General features: G+C 44.6%; 1 protein-coding gene across 2 annotated transcripts in view; it reads left to right on the top strand.

The window, feature by feature from the left end:
- Positions 1-362: 362 nt before the first annotated feature.
- Positions 363-17705, top strand: part of LOC120984212 (store-operated calcium entry regulator STIMATE-like) — a 145828-nt gene continuing 128485 nt past the window's right edge. Inside the window, exons 1-2 of one of the 2 annotated variants that reach the window (XM_040413312.1) lie at positions 363-443; positions 480-785. In XM_040413312.1, coding sequence (XP_040269246.1) covers positions 635-785 — 151 coding nt within the window. In that variant the 5' untranslated portion in view covers positions 363-443; positions 480-634. Of the gene's footprint in view, positions 444-479; positions 786-17705 lie in introns of those variants that run through there. The other variant, XM_040413311.1, reaches the window with a different exon arrangement.

The raw sequence follows: 17705 nt of genomic DNA, 5'->3' as shown, positions 1-17705 counted from the left end.
AGAATGTGTTTTTTTAACTGACGTTTTTTTTTTTTCCCGTTTGGTTTTTCATCCTGCCCATTTTCTATGGGGGTTCTGGATGCAGAATCCTCTTCAAGAATGGACAGGTCACTTCTTTTTTTTCATGGATTTACCATTGAAATCATTTTTGGCGCTGACTTTAGGGGCGTTTGTGAAGCCATGCAGTCTATTCCATGAATAAACGCGGATCTTCAAATGTAGCCACCAGTTCACTATGCCATAATCCTAAACGGGCAAGAAACGCACAGCACAGCAAGTGTATATGGGACCATAAAAGCGAAAGCACTACTGGCCGGTGACAGACTGCTCTGCACCTTCCCGAGCCTTGTGGGGTGAACTTCTCCGTCCACTGGACCGGGCGCCATTAGCACAGCTGGAGCAGTGCAGGGAAGTGAGGGCTGCACTTGGGAGGGGAGCGGGCAGCAGCTGAGGACGGGACGTGGGAGGGGAGCGGGCAGCAGCTGAGGACGGGACGTGGGAGGGGAGCGGGCAGCAGCTGAGGACGGGACGTGGGAGCATCCTCCCCTCAGGTCTCCTGCCTTTGTCTACACGGAGCTCCAGTCCCTTAGTCCAGATAAGGCTCTGCCTGGAGGGCAGGACGGCTCCTGCAGACATGAGGGCTCAGAGAGGGCTCCAAGCCGCGGAGAACATGACCGAGCTGGTGAGAGCCGCTTATCAGGGCTGTGATAACGGGGCGCTCCTGGATGGATTCGGGGTCCTCGTCCAAGGGGTGCTGGCTGTGGTGGCATTCAGCACTCTCATGTGTGAGTATGACGTCATCGTGTGTATGGGGGTCCGCGGACTGCTGCCGGCTCCTGCTTGTCCCGGGGTCCGCGGACTGCTGCCGGCTCCTGCTTGTCCCGGGGTCCGCCGACTGCTGCCGGCTCCTGCTTGTCCCGGGGTCTCTGCTCTCCACAAGAGCCATGGGAATGTGGAGAAGCCACAGCTGCTGTCCTGAGACTTGTGGTTCTTCTTATAGGGCAGTTGTATAGCAGTTGAATTCTTGTGTAGAATTTGGAAGTTTTCTGTGGCAAATCACCCAGAATAACTAGTGCTCACTTCTATTGTGTCTTTTCTGTTGTTGTTGCTGTGTTCCCATCAGTGTTAGGAGTCTCCCTTACAAATTACGTCAGAACGATGGTTGACAATGGCCACCTTTAGGGGGGACCTGACCACATCCCCGTCTAGAGCAGTGGGGTCCGCCAGTTGCAGCCTGTGCCCATAGTGTAATGGATCTAACCCAACGCTGTGGTTTTAATTATAAATAGAAACCAAAACTCTGCCTACTTTCACACTTGCATTAGAAGAATCCGGCAGGCAGTTCCGGCGACGGAAATCCGTATGCAAACTGATATAATTTGTTTCCGGATGCGGAACCATCTGACAAATACATTGCAATACCGGATCCGTGTCTCCGATGTCATCCGGAAAAACGGATCCGGTATTTATCTTTTTCACAGATTTAAAGGCCTGCGCATGCGCAGACCGGGAAACCGGATCCGTTTTTCTGGAACACTTGGTACCGGATACGGCATTAATACATTTCAATGGAAATTAATGCCGGATCCGGCAAGTGTTCCGGAATTTTTGCCGGAGAAAATACTGCTGCGGTATTTTCTCCGGCCAAATACCGTAAAAGGGACTGAACTGATGCATACTGAACGGATTGCTCTCCATTCACAAGCGTTTTTTTCCGGTATAGAGCCCCTAGGACGGAACTCAATACCGGAAAAGAATAACGCTAGTGTGAAAGTACCCTAACCGTTCACAGTGCAGTTGTACTTTTTGTTCCACATACTCATTGGTGAAATCTCAAGATGTGGTGAATGGAGAGTCCAGATGTAAGTGTGGCGTGAACACTTATTCCTGATGTAAGCCAATGTATACTGTACAGTGACATACGTCATACATAGGACTCCGTGCTATACAGTGTTATATGCAGTGACATACGTCATACATAGGACCCCATGCTATACAGTGTTATATACAGTGACATACGTCATACATAGGACCCCGTGCTATATACAGTGTTATATACAGAGACATACGTCATACATAGGACCCCGTGCTATACAGTGTTATATGCAGTGACATACGTCATACATAGGACCCCATGCTATACAGTGTTATATACAGTAGTATACGTCATACATAGGACCCCGTGCTATACAGTGTTATATGCAGTGACATACGTCATACATAGGACCCCGTGCTATACAGTGTTATATGCAGTGACATACGTCATACATAGGACCCCGTGCTATACAGTGTTATATGCAGTGACATACGTCATACATAGGACCCCGTGCTATACAGTGTTATATGCAGTGACATACGTCATACATAGGACCCCGTGCTATACAGTGTTATATGCAGTGACATACGTCATACATAGGACCCTGTGCTATACAGTGTTATATACAGTGACATACGTCATACATAGGACCCCGTGCTATATACAGTGTTATATACAGAGACATACGTCATACATAGGACCCCGTGCTATACAGTGTTATATGCAGTGACATACGTCATACATAGGACCCCGTGCTATACAGTGTTATATGCAGTGACATACGTCATACATAGGACCCCGTGCTATACAGTGTTATATGCAGTGACATACGTCATACATAGGACCCCGTGCTATACAGTGTTATATGCAGTGACATACGTCATACATAGGACCCCGTGCTATACAGTGTTATATACAGTGACATACGTCATACATAGGACCCCGTGCTATACAGTGTTATATGCAGTGACATACGTCATACATAGGACCCCGTGCTATACAGTGTTATATACAGAGACATACGTCATACATAGGACCCCGTGCTATACAGTGTTATATGCAGTGACATACGTCATACATAGGACCCCATGCTATACAGTAGTATACGTCATACATAGGACCCCGTGCTATACAGTGTTATATACAGTGACATACGTCATACATAGGACCCCGTGCTATACAGTGTTATATGCAGAGACATACGTCATACATAGGACCTCATGCTATACAGTAGTATACGTCATACATAGGACCTCGTGCTATACAGTGTTATATACAGTGACATACGTCATACATAGGACCTCATGCTATACAGTAGTATACGTCATACATAGGACCTCGTGCTATACAGTGTTATATACAGTGACATACGTCATACATAGGACCCTGTGCTATACAGTGTTATATGCAGTGACATACGTCATACATAGGACCTCATGCTATACAGTAGTATACGTCATACATAGGACCTCGTGCTATACAGTGTTATATACAGTGACATACGTCATACATAGGACCCTGTGCAATACAGTGTTATATGCAGTGACATACGTCATACATAGGACCCCGTGCTATACAGTGTTATATGCAGTGACATACGTCATACATAGGACCTCATGCTATACAGTAGTATACGTCATACATAGGACCTCGTGCTATACAGTGTTATATGCAGTGACATACGTCATACATAGGACCTCGTGCTATACAGTGTTATATACAGTCAGTGGTATACGTCATACATAGGACCCCGTGCTATACAGTGTTATATACAGTGACATACGTCATACATAGGACTCCGTGCTATACAGTGTTATATGCAGTGACATACGTCATACATAGGACCCCATGCTATACAGTGTTATATACAGTGACATACGTCATACATAGGACCCCGTGCTATATACAGTGTTATATACAGAGACATACGTCATACATAGGACCCCGTGCTATACAGTGTTATATGCAGTGACATACGTCATACATAGGACCCCATGCTATACAGTGTTATATACAGTAGTATACGTCATACATAGGACCCCGTGCTATACAGTGTTATATGCAGTGACATACGTCATACATAGGACCCCGTGCTATACAGTGTTATATGCAGTGACATACGTCTTACATAGGACCCCGTGCTATACAGTGTTATATGCAGTGACATACGTCATACATAGGACCCCGTGCTATACAGTGTTATATGCAGTGACATACGTCATACATAGGACCCCGTGCTATACAGTGTTATATGCAGTGACATACGTCATACATAGGACCCCGTGCTATACAGTGTTATATACAGTGACATACGTCATACATAGGACCCCGTGCTATACAGTGTTATATGCAGTGACATACGTCATACATAGGACCCCGTGCTATACAGTGTTATATACAGAGACATACGTCATACATAGGACCCCGTGCTATACAGTGTTATATGCAGTGACATACGTCATACATAGGACCCCATGCTATACAGTAGTATACGTCATACATAGGACCCCGTGCTATACAGTGTTATATACAGTGACATACGTCATACATAGGACCCCGTGCTATACAGTGTTATATGCAGAGACATACGTCATACATAGGACCTCATGCTATACAGTAGTATACGTCATACATAGGACCTCGTGCTATACAGTGTTATATACAGTGACATACATCATACATAGGACCTCATGCTATACAGTAGTATACGTCATACATAGGACCTCGTGCTATACAGTGTTATATACAGTCAGTGGTATACGTCATACATAGGACCCCGTGCTATACAGTGTTATATGCAGTGACATACGTCATACATAGGACCCCGTGCTATACAGTGTTATATACAGTGACATACATCATACATAGGACCTCATGCTATACAGTAGTATACGTCATACATAGGACCTCGTGCTATACAGTGTTATATACAGTGACATACGTCATACATAGGACCCTGTGCTATACAGTGTTATATGCAGTGACATACGTCATACATAGGACCCCGTGCTATACAGTGACATACGTCATACATAGGACCCCGTGCTATACAGTGTTATATGCAGTGACATACGTCATACATAGGACCCCGTGCTATACAGTGTTATATACAGTGACATACGTCATACATAGGACCCCGTGCTATACAGTGTTATATACAGTGACATACGTCATACATAGGACCCCGTGCTATACAGTGTTATATACAGTGACATACGTCATACATAGGACCCCGTGCTATACAGTGTTATATACAGTGACATACGTCATACATAGGACCCCATGTTATACAGTGTTATATACAGTGACATACGTCATACATAGGACCCAATGCTATACAGTGTTATATGCAGAGACATACGTCATACATAGGACCCAGTGCTATACAGTGTTATATGCAGTGACATACGTCATACATAGGACCCAGTGCTATACAGTGTTATATGCAGTGACATACGTCATACATAGGACCCCATGTTATACAGTGACATACGTCATACATAGGACCCAATGCTATACAGTGTTATATACAGTGACATACGTCATACATAGGACCCCGTGCTATACAGTGTTATATACAGAGACATACGTCATACATAGGACCCCGTGCTATACAGTGTTATATACAGAGACATACGTCATACATAGGACCCCATGCTATACAGTGTTATATGCAGTGACATACGTCATACATAGGACCCCATGCTATACAGTGTTATATACAGTGACATACGTCATACATAGGACCCCGTGCTATACAGTGTTATATGCAGTGACATACGTCATACATAGGACCCCATGCTATACAGTAGTATACGTCATACATAGGACCTCGTGCTATACAGTGTTATATACAGTGACATACGTCATACATAGGACCCCATGTTATACAGTGTTATATACAGTGACATACGTCATACATAGGACCCCGTGCTATACAGTGTTATATGCAGTGACATACGTCATACATAGGACCTCATGCTATACAGTAGTATACGTCATACATAGGACCTCGTGCTATACAGTGTTATATACAGTCAGTGGTATACGTCATACATAGGACCCCGTGCTATACAGTGTTATATGCAGTGACATACGTCATACATAGGACCCCGTGCTATACAGTGTTATATACAGTGACATACATCATACATAGGACCTCATGCTATACAGTAGTATACGTCATACATAGGACCTCGTGCTATACAGTGTTATATACAGTGACATACGTCATACATAGGACCCCGTGCTATACAGTGTTATATGCAGTGACATACGTCATACATAGGACCCCGTGCTATACAGTGTTATATACAGTGACATACATCATACATAGGACCTCATGCTATACAGTAGTATACGTCATACATAGGACCTCGTGCTATACAGTGTTATATACAGTGACATACGTCATACATAGGACCCCGTGCTATACAGTGTTATATGCAGTGACATACGTCATACATAGGACCCCGTGCTATACAGTGACATACGTCATACATAGGACCCCGTGCTATACAGTGTTATATGCAGTGACATACGTCATACATAGGACCCCGTGCTATACAGTGTTATATACAGTGACATACGTCATACATAGGACCCCGTGCTATACAGTGTTATATACAGTGACATACGTCATACATAGGACCCCGTGCTATACAGTGTTATATACAGTGACATACGTCATACATAGGACCCCATGTTATACAGTGTTATATACAGTGACATACGTCATACATAGGACCCAATGCTATACAGTGTTATATGCAGAGACATACGTCATACATAGGACCCAGTGCTATACAGTGTTATATGCAGTGACATACGTCATACATAGGACCCAGTGCTATACAGTGTTATATGCAGTGACATACGTCATACATAGGACCCCATGTTATACAGTGACATACGTCATACATAGGACCCAATGCTATACAGTGTTATATACAGTGACATACGTCATACATAGGACCCCGTGCTATACAGTGTTATATACAGAGACATACGTCATACATAGGACCCCGTGCTATACAGTGTTATATACAGAGACATACTTCATACATAGGACCCCATGCTATACAGTGTTATATGCAGTGACATACGTCATACATAGGACCCCATGCTATACAGTGTTATATACAGTGACATACGTCATACATAGGACCCCGTGCTATACAGTGTTATATGCAGTGACATACGTCATACATAGGACCCCATGCTATACAGTAGTATACGTCATACATAGGACCTCGTGCTATACAGTGTTATATACAGTGACATACGTCATACATAGGACCCCATGTTATACAGTGTTATATACAGTGACATACGTCATACATAGGACCCCGTGCTATACAGTGTTATATGCAGTGACATACGTCATACATAGGACCCCGTGCTATACAGTGTTATATACAGTGACATACGTCATACATAGGACCCCGTGCTATACAGTGTTATATGCAGTGACATACGTCATACATAGGACCCAATGCTATACAGTGTTATATACAGTGACATACGTCATACATAGGACCCAATGCTATACAGTGTTATATACAGTGACATACGTCATACATAGGACCCCGTGCTATACAGTGTTATATGCAGTGACATACGTCATACATAGGACCCCATGCTATACAGTGACATACGTCATACATAGGACCCCGTGCTATACAGTGTTATATACAGTGACATACGTCATACATAGGACCCCATGCTATACAGTGTTATGTACAGTGGTATACGTCATACATAGGACCCCATGTTATACAGTGTTATATACAGAAGAAAATTAGTACCTGGAATTTTACTTTCCTTGTGTCCGAAGGCAGCACAGAATGGGTTAAATGTTGGCCTCATCAGTCTGTAGGACCGCCCACCTAGATTAAACAATTAACAACCAGCTGATTAACATGGCTATAAATGGGTACTAAATGCAACTGCTCCTTGTATTAAAATATAGATTCACACAGTTGCAGCAATTAATAATGAAAACATTTATTAGGGAGGGTATCGCTGTGCTGCCTTCGGACTCAGGAAAAGTAAAATTCCAGGTACTAATTTTCTTCTTTCCCTTATCGTCCTCGGCAGCACAGAATGGGATTTTTATAGATTCCAAAGGGGGGTGATTTAGACCAGTACCGAATTCAGAACGCCTGTGCCAAAGGCTGAGCCCCTGGAGTCGATGTCCAGACGATAATGTTTTGCAAAGGTCAAAGGAGTGGACCACGACGCTGCGTTGCAGATTTCTTGTATGGATACTTGAGCGTATTCTGCCCAGGAAGCCGCTGCAGATCTCGTAGAATGCACCTTGATGGACAGGGGTGGAGTTTCTCCTTCTATCAAGTAGGTTTCCATGATTGTAGTTTTTATCCATCGGGCGAGTGAATCCTTGGATTGTGTTTGACCGTTTTCTGGTCCAGAATATATCAGGAAAAGATTCTCGGCTACTCGGAATTCCTCTGTTCTTTGCAAATAGGTTTCTACCGCTCTTTTCACATCAAGCGTATGAAACTGGTCTTCCTCTTCATTCGTCGGATTCGGAAAGAACACCGGAAGAAAAGTCTCCTTATTTATGTTTGTAGTGGAAGGGACATTTGGCAGAAAGGATGGCATGGTCCTAATCAGTATTCCATCGGGAAGCATCCGTAAATATGGATATCTGGATGAGAGGGCCTGCAGCTCTCCGAACCTTTTTGCTGAGGTTATTGCCACCAGGAAAAAGACTTTGCAGGAAAGGAACCTGATGTCCACTTGTTCCAATGGTTCAAAGGGCGGCTTGGTAAGCCCTCTCAGCACTAAGGATAAATCCCATACTGGAAATGGTTTGTGTACCACAGGTCTTAATATTCTTAAGGCTTTGAAGAACCTAGATATCAGGGGATGAGAGATGAATTTGTTCTCTGTCATGATATTGATGGCAGTCATCTGGGATTTCAAGGTATTTGGTTTCAAGCCCTTGTCAAATCCTTCCTCAAGGAACTGAAGAATTATAGATATATCGACTTAATCATAATTATTTTCAGACAACCACGCTCTAAATTTCTTTAAAACTTTGACATATCTCAAATTGGTAGAATGCTTGCGGGAATTCAGTAGCGTATCAATAACTGCATCTTGAAAACCCCTTCCTTCTAATCTGGTTCTCTCAACATCCAGGCCGTGAAATGAAGCCTGTCCAGATTCTGATGATATAGTCCCCGCTGGAGGAGCAAATCGGGGGCTTTCGGAAGTTTCCAAAAATTCCCTCTGGATAGCTGAAGAAGAAGAGGAAACCAAGACCTCCGGGGCCAAAATGGTGCGATCAGTATAGCTCTCGGCTTCTCTACTACAATCTTTTGTAGGACCTTCAAGATGAGAGGAACTGGTGGAAATATGTACACAAACTGATGACTCCAAGACATTGAAAATGCATCCACCACTGTCGGCCGGTCGCACCTGTTCAGGGAACAGAACTTCTGCAGCTTCCTGTTTTGTCTGGATGCCATCAAGTCCCAGGTTGGAGAGCCCCATCTGGTTATTACTTGATTGAAGTAGAGTGGATTCAGTTCCCATTCTGCTGGATTCATCGTTGTCAGAAGATCCGTTTGTGTATTGCAACAGCCTCTTATATGAATCGTTCTCAACTCCAAAAGATGTGATTCGGCCCAGATGAATATTTGCTTGCATAATCTTATCAAGGATAGACTCCGCGTTACTCCTTGTTTGTTTAGATAAAACACAGTGGAGAGATTGTCTGACCGGATTAATACAGATCTCCCCTCTAGGAGAGGTTGAAAATGGCACAGTGACTTCAGTACTGTCTTCATTTCTTTGAAGTTTGAAGACTGCTGCAGATCCTGGTGCGACCACTTCCCTTGGATCCATTTGTTCTGCACATAGGCCCCCCCAGCCTTTGGCTGACGCATCGGTTGTTATCATTATCGGGGGAACATATTGAAATGACCTTCCTTTGGTCCGATTTTTGGTTTGTAACCACCAGTTCAGACTGAGGATTACTGCCGGTTTCAGGCTGAATCTTCCCTCCAGGTTGTGATGATTGGCACGCTTCGCTTGAATCATACTTAACTGGAGGTCTCGCATGCGGTTTTTCGCCCATGGCACTGCATCTATAGTAGAAGTCAGATGGCCCACGGTTTTCATTACTCTGCGGACAGACGGCTTGTGTATGGACATTAAAGTCCTTACTTCCTGTCTCAGAGTCTGAATCTTCTCTGGTGGAAGAAAAATTTTCATGCAACGGGTGTCTATTAACAACCCCAGAAACTTCTTTGACGTTGTCGGAGAGAGCTGGGATTTTCCCCAATTCACCAGGAAACCGAGGGACTGGAGAAGAGCTATGACTGTGTGGAGATGAGCTTCCAGCTGCCCCTGCGAAGCTGCCACAATTAGCCAGTCGTCCAAATACGGATATACTTGAATGGCTCGTAGACGTAGATTCACTGCTGCCACCACAGAAATCTTGGTAAATATCCGGGGTGCGGACATTAGGCCGAAAGGCAATGCCTTGAATGTTAGGTGCATAATTCTTCCTGCTTTGCCGACTGCCACCCTCAGGAACCGTCTTGAGGTAGCTTTTATGGGCACATGTAGGTAGGCATCTTCTAAATCCAGGGAGGCCATAACCTGGTTTTGTTGGAGTGCCCCAACGCTGTGGTTTTAATTATAAATAGAAACCAAAACTCTGCCTTAATTATTGACAGCACTATTTGTAAAAGGGTACTTTCACACTTGCATTAGAAGAATCCGGCAGGCAGTTCCGGCGACGGAAATCCATATGCAAACTGATATCATTTGTTTCCGGATGCGGAACCATCTGACAAATACATTGCAATACCGGATCCGTGTCTCCGATGTCATCCGTATCTTATTTAAAGGCCTGCGCATGCGCAGACCGGGAAACCGGATCCGTTTTTCTGGAACACTTGGTACCGGATCCGGCATTAATACATTTCAATGGAAATTAATGCCGGATCCGGCAAGTGTTCCGGAATTTTTGCCGGAGAAAATACCGCAGCATGCTGCAGTATTTTCTCCGGCCAAATACTGTAAAAGGGACTGAACTGATGCATACTGAACGGATTGCTCTCCATTCAGAATGCATTAGGATAAAACTGAAGCGTTTTTTTTTCCGGTATTGAGCCCCTAGGACGGAACTCAATACCGGAAAAGAATAACGCTAGTGTGAAAGTACCCTAACCGTTCACAGTGCAGTTGTACTTTTTGTTCCACATACTCATTGGTGAAATCTCAAGATGTGGTGAATGGAGAGTCCAGATGTAAGTGTGGCGTGAACACTTATTCCTGATGTAAGCCAATGTATGCTGTACAGTGACATACGTCATACATAGGACCCCGTGCTATACAGTGTTATATGCAGTGACATACGTCATACATAGGACCCCATGCTATACAGTGTTATATACAGTGACATACGTCATACATAGGACCCTGTGCTATACAGTGTTATATGCAGAGACATACGTCATACATAGGACCCAGTGCTATACAGTGGCATGTACAGTAACATATGTCATACATGTAAACTACAAGGTTCACCAGCCAGGGCGACAAAAGCCGGAGCAGGTTTACCATGTGACTTTTTGTTTAATTATGACTACTTGTTTTGTCACTTGCCTAAAGTGTGAATAAAACGCTGAACTGTTCTATCCAAAGAACTTGTTGCCTCTATACTGCGTCCACTAATCCTGTCTACCAGAGCGAGTCCCCACACGTGTTATATACAGAGACATACGTCATAAATAGGATTGTGGCAGGCGCAGCACTATGAAGTGCCTTTTGCGCTTTGGCATTAGAAGAATTTTGATATCTCTGACTTTTTAGTCTAACCAGACTGTCTATTACTCTGTATTTCCTCTAGCACCGTTCTATAGAAACAGTAGGTTTAAAGAGCACACCAAATGCTTGAAATAACTTCTTTATTAACTTCAACTTTTCTTCATATAACACTGCCGCCTCCGCAGCAGATAGTCCATGTGCAAAACACGTGTTGAAAAGATATCACAAAATGGCGGTATGCATAAGATGGTGGTTCAACTGTTCAATCTTGTCATTCAACCTAACATGGTGGATATATTTTTCTCTTGAGTATCTGTACTCTCACTTTAAGTTATTTAAGCACTTTATGATCTCTGTGAGAGATATATCTGAGGTCTAACTAATAGTTCACTTGCTGAATTTGGTCGCAATTTGCTATATGCAGTTAGCAGTAACTATTTGCAGATTGGTTGAGTATGATCTGGTATGGTTGTATGCAATTTGGATTGCAATATGGAATTTGGATTGTGAATTTTGTAGTTTGCAATTGTAAACACACATGTAACTGGTTCAGTATACAGTTCTAATCACTATATTAACAGTAGGAACATTATGTAACTGTTTTAAATACCTATTTTGGCCTCTCTGCTTCCATAAAACACAGCTCTTAGTAGAGTTAATGTCTGTTCAGCTTTTCTCTCTGGTGAATACTAATTTCTAGCATCTCCTGCTAGGGGGATTTCCCACACAGGCTGTGTGTGAGGCTGACTGTGATTGGCCAAGACTCCTGCCCAGCAACAACAGTTTAACTCTATGCTTTCTATTGTTTCTGCTGTGTCATTGAGCTTACCCCACATCCATATAATGAACCTAAAGGCATATTATCTTTTCTGCTTCTGTGAACACAATATATATAACAGTTATATGACATCCAAACATGAAGTCACTGTAAATAACTATGCTTTTGTCTTTAACACACAAACATAGGAACTGTATTAAGTTTATTGGCAGGTCTAGCTGTATAAGCATATAAGCTATGTTAGCAACCTAGGATACGTCATACATAGGACCCCATGCTATACAGTGTTATATACCGTGGTATACGTCATACATAGGACCCAATGCTATACAGTGTTATATACAGTGGCATATGTCATACATAGGACCACATGCTATACCGTGTTATATACAGTGGTATATGTCATACATAGGACCCCTGTGCTATACAGTGTTATATACAGAGACATACGTCATACATAGGACCCCATGCTATACAGTGTTATATACAGTGACATACTTCATACATAGGACCCCATTCTATACAGTGTTATATACCGTAGTATACGTCATACATAGGTCCCCATGCTATACAGTGTTATATACAGTGGCATACGTCATACATAGGACCCCATGCTATACAGTGTTATATACAGTGGTATACGTCATACATAGGACCCTGTGCTATACAGTGTTATATACAGTGACATACTTCATACATAGGACCCTGTGCTATATAGTGATACGTCATACATGGGACCCCATAGATAAAATACCACACAGTATGCAGTACTTTTTTCTAGTGGGGCCCACTGTAAAGGAAAGCACAGTAAATAACGCTTTCCTTTATAATTTGGGGAAAGAAGATTTTACTGGTGTCCGAATGGAACCTCTTTTTGTGTGCTCTGGGACTATAGGGTTCAATAAATACATTCACTGTATATGCCAAGGATGTCCCCCGAGCATAGCGTAAGGCCTCACATTTCTGTGTCTGTGATCATATTCATTACACAGGGGTCAGTATTTTATCCGTGGAGGGTCCGTGTTTGGTCTGTGTGTCCGTTTTTTTACCCTTCAAGTGTCATCCATATTCCACGTACACTGCTAGGCTTAAAATTCATATCCAGAGCATCTCCTACCAATGGTTCGTGAGAACCACCGACAGAATACGGATGCCATCACAGATCAAAATAGTGCATGTCTCCATTGGTTTTCTGCTGACCCACAGTCTTAAAAAAACACTGGTATGTGAACAGACATTAAAGAGGGTTTGAAATAATGAGGGCATTTTGGCACCCCCTCTATCACTTGGCCGGACCTGTAAAGGGAAGCTTACTTACTTGCTTCCCGATGCTGACTCCCCGCTTCTTCTCTTCCAGGCCAGGCCTGCTCTACCGGGCTACCTCCTTGAAAACATCTGGTTTGACATCGCCTGCAGCCAATCACTGGCCAAGCCATTGACCCCCCCCAGCAGACTTCAGATCAGACCCCCAGTGTGAATGACCCCCAGCAAGCAGACCTCGGATTAGACCCCGATGGGAATGACCCATCTAAGCAGACCTCAGATCAGAGCCCCAGGCTCAGAGCAGACCCCCAGTCAGACCTCAGATCACAGCCCCAATGTCAATAAGAACCCCCCCCCCATTCAGACCCCCTAGCAGACCTCAGATCAGACCCCCAATGTGAATTACCCCCCAGCAGACTTCAGATTAGACCTCCAATGTTGAATGACCCCCTGCAAGCAAACTTTAGATTAGAGCCCGATGTGAATGACCCCCCCCCCCCCCCCCCCCCCCCAGCAGACCTCAGATCAGAGCCCCAGGCTCAGAGCAGACCCCCAGTCTTCATAAGAACCCCAGATCACAGCCCCAATGTCAATAAGAACCCCCCATTCAGACTCCCAAGCAGACCTAGTATCAGAGCCCCAGGCTCAGAGCAGACATTAATTAACAAATAACTTCTCCTACTCCAGACACCGCCGCTGTTCCTCACATCGACGCTGTTCTAGTTCAGCCTGCTGTGTGTTGTGCTATCACCCGACGCACACAACGTGAGGTCACAGCACGCCGGTGTCCTCACATTGTGTGCAGTCACATCACAGCGAGTGGCCGAGGATCAGGAAGCGGTGAGTACAGAGCCTGGAGAGCGCTGTATTAACCGCTCCCCAGTCCTCCTGTGCTAATGAGTTCTTCTGTAATAGAAGCGCTCATTAGTATTCGCCCCATAAGACACACTGACATTTTCCCTCCTCTTTGGGGGGAAAAAAGTGCATCTTATAGGGCAAAAAATATGGTAGTTTACAAAGCATCTCCAACAATGGTCAGTGCAAACCAGTCAGTGGTTTTTCATGGACCCATAAACTTCAATGGGTATGTTTAGGCCACCTTACAGACCAAAGTAGTACATATCTCCATTGTTTGGATCAGTGGTAGCACTGATGTGTGAACAAACACAATAAAATCAATGGATTGTGTTCTGTCAACATGGACACCACACGTCTGTGATTCAATGAAGTGTGAACAAGGCCTTAGGCCTCTTTCACACTTGCGTTGTCCGGATCCGGCGTGTACTCCACTTGCCGGAATTACACTCCGGATCCGGAAAAACGCAAGTGTACTGAAAGCATTTGAAGACTGAACCGTCTTCCAAATGCGTTCAGTGTTACTATGGCACCCAGGACGCTATTAAAGTCCTGGTTGCCATAGTAGGAGCGAGGATCGGGGGAGCGGTATACTTACAGTCCGTGCGGCTTCCGGGGCGCTCCAGAGTGACGTCAGAGCGCCCCATGCGCATGGATGACGTGATCCATGCGATCACATGATCCATGCGCTTGGGGCGCCCTGACCATGGCTGCCAGGACTTTAGCGTCCCGGCAGCCATGGTAACCATTCAGAAAAAGCTAAATGTCAGGTCCGGCAATGCGCCGAAACGACGTTTAGCTTAAGGCCGGATCCGGATCAATGCCTTTCAATGGGCATTAATTCCGGATCCGGCCTTGCGGCAAGTGTTCCGGATTTTTGGCCGGAGCAAAAAGCGCAGCATGCTGCGGTATTTTCTCCAGCCAAAAAACGTTCCGTTCCGGAACTAAAGACATCCTGATGCATCCTGAACGGATTTCTCTCCATTCAGAATGCATTAGGATAATCCTGATCAGGATTCTTCCGGCATAGAGCCCCGACGACGGAACTCTATGCCGGAAGACAAGAACGCAAGTGTGAAAGAGCCCTTAGCCGTGTATAGAGACTACAGACACACGGACCAAACACAGACCCTTTATAGATGAAGCACTGACCTACTTGTCATGGATGTCATCACAGGCATCGGAATATGAACAAGGCCTAAATGTGTGATGGGAGCAGGTCCCCACTATTTTTACCATCACCTATTGGAAGTACATCAGTCCTGTGACCACCATTCAATCATTCTTGCACACTGCTAACTCCATTGAGGTCTATGGAAGTTATGGAAAGAGACAGATAAGCTAGGGGAGAGGATTCATGCATAACAGAAACCAGACAGATCCATTATGTGGCCCATAGACTTCTATTATAACGGAATGCCTCTTAAAGGCTTCTATGGTGCATTTAGTCATGGCCCGTGGTAACGGAATTATAATAAAACCCGAACACTGAATTCAGACTTGTAAAACACAAGTTCGCTCATCCCTACCAGAGTGAGGTTAAAGTGATACCGTCATGTTTTCATCCAAAAATCTATTTTAGCATATGTTACTGCTACTGCAGCATTATGCATAAAGCAATCTTTAGTTTCTTCACATACCACTATTTTCTTTGAGTTTTTCCCTTAGTTATGGCTGTTTTAACCTCTACAATATGAGGACCTTCTCAAGATGGCTCCTCTGCCAGTTCTCTGAGGCCAAAACCGCTTTCCCTCACTTCATATACACACTTGCTGTAGCCAGCAGCTCTCTGCCCGCCAATCAGATTAGATTACTGAGAGACACGCCTCCTCACTCTGAAGCCTAATGCAGCCATGCAGTGTGAAGGACCGCCCCTCCGTCTTCCTGTCTTCTTAGCTGGAGACAGACAAGCCATAGCAACTGTCTTTTAAGAGAGCAGTGGAAAGGGACAGAGGACATTAATGAAAGCTGTTATTATAAGGTAATTACAGATCTTTTGACAATCATTGACAGACTAACTCATGTATACATGCCTAGCTCTAATAAACTGGCAAATAAAAAAAATACACTTTAAGGTAGGAGCCTCCATCCCTGCTGCTTCCAGTCTTACCAGTGACTGCCTGAGCTTCTTCGGTCATGTGCAGCTCAAAGACACGTGAATACAAATGGGATGTCATCACTTCAGTTCCACCAAGGTGCTAAAATGGAGGGGCTTTGAAAAGATGAGTGTGTTTATCCCCTTAACTACCTCCGGACCGCCTAACGCACGGATGCGTCCGGAAGGTGGTTGATTCATTCCTCCTGGACGCATCCGTGCGTCATCTCGCGAGACGCGAGATTTCCTGTGAACGCGCGCACACAGGCGTGCGCGTTCACAGGAACGGAAGGTAAGCGAGTGGATCTCCAGCCTGCCAGCGGCGATCGTTCGCTGGCAGGCTGGAGATGTGATTTTTTTTAACACCCACAGGTATATTAGACGCTGTTATGATAACAGCGTCTAAAATACCTGCTACCTGGTCCTCTAGTGGTCCCTTTTGTTTGGATCGACCACCAGAGGACACAGGCAGCTCAGTAAAGTAGCACCAAACACCACTACACTACACTACACCCCCCCCGTCACTTATTAACCCCTTATGAACCACTGATCACCCCATATAGACTCCCTGATCACCCCCCTGTAAGGCTCTATTCAGAGGTCCGTATGATTTTTACGGATCCACTGATACATGGATCGGATCCGCAAAACACGTACGGACATCTAGATGGAGCCTTACAGGGGGGTGATCAATGACGGAGGTGATCACCCCATATAGACTCCCTGATCACCCCCCTGTCATTGATCACCCCCCTGTCATTGATCACCCCCCTGTAAGGCTGCATTCAGATGTCCGTATGTTTTTTACGGATCCACGGATACATGGATCGGATCCGCAAAACACATACGGACATCTGAATGGAGCCTTATAGGGGGGTGATCAATGACAGGGGGGTGATCACCCCATATAGACTCCCTGATCACCCCCCTGTCATTGATCACCCCCCTGTCATTGATCACCCCCCTGTAAGGCTCCATTCAGACATTTTTTTGGCCCAAGTTAGCGGAAATATATATTTTTTTTCTTACAAAGTCTCATATTCCACTAACTTGTGTCAAAAAATAAAATCTCACATGAACTCACCATACCC

The sequence above is a fragment of the Bufo bufo genome, chromosome 1 (genome assembly GCF_905171765.1).
Source record: "Bufo bufo chromosome 1, aBufBuf1.1, whole genome shotgun sequence".
Taxonomy (NCBI): Eukaryota; Metazoa; Chordata; class Amphibia; order Anura; family Bufonidae; genus Bufo; species Bufo bufo.
This window is presented reverse-complemented; position numbering and strand designations above follow the sequence as displayed.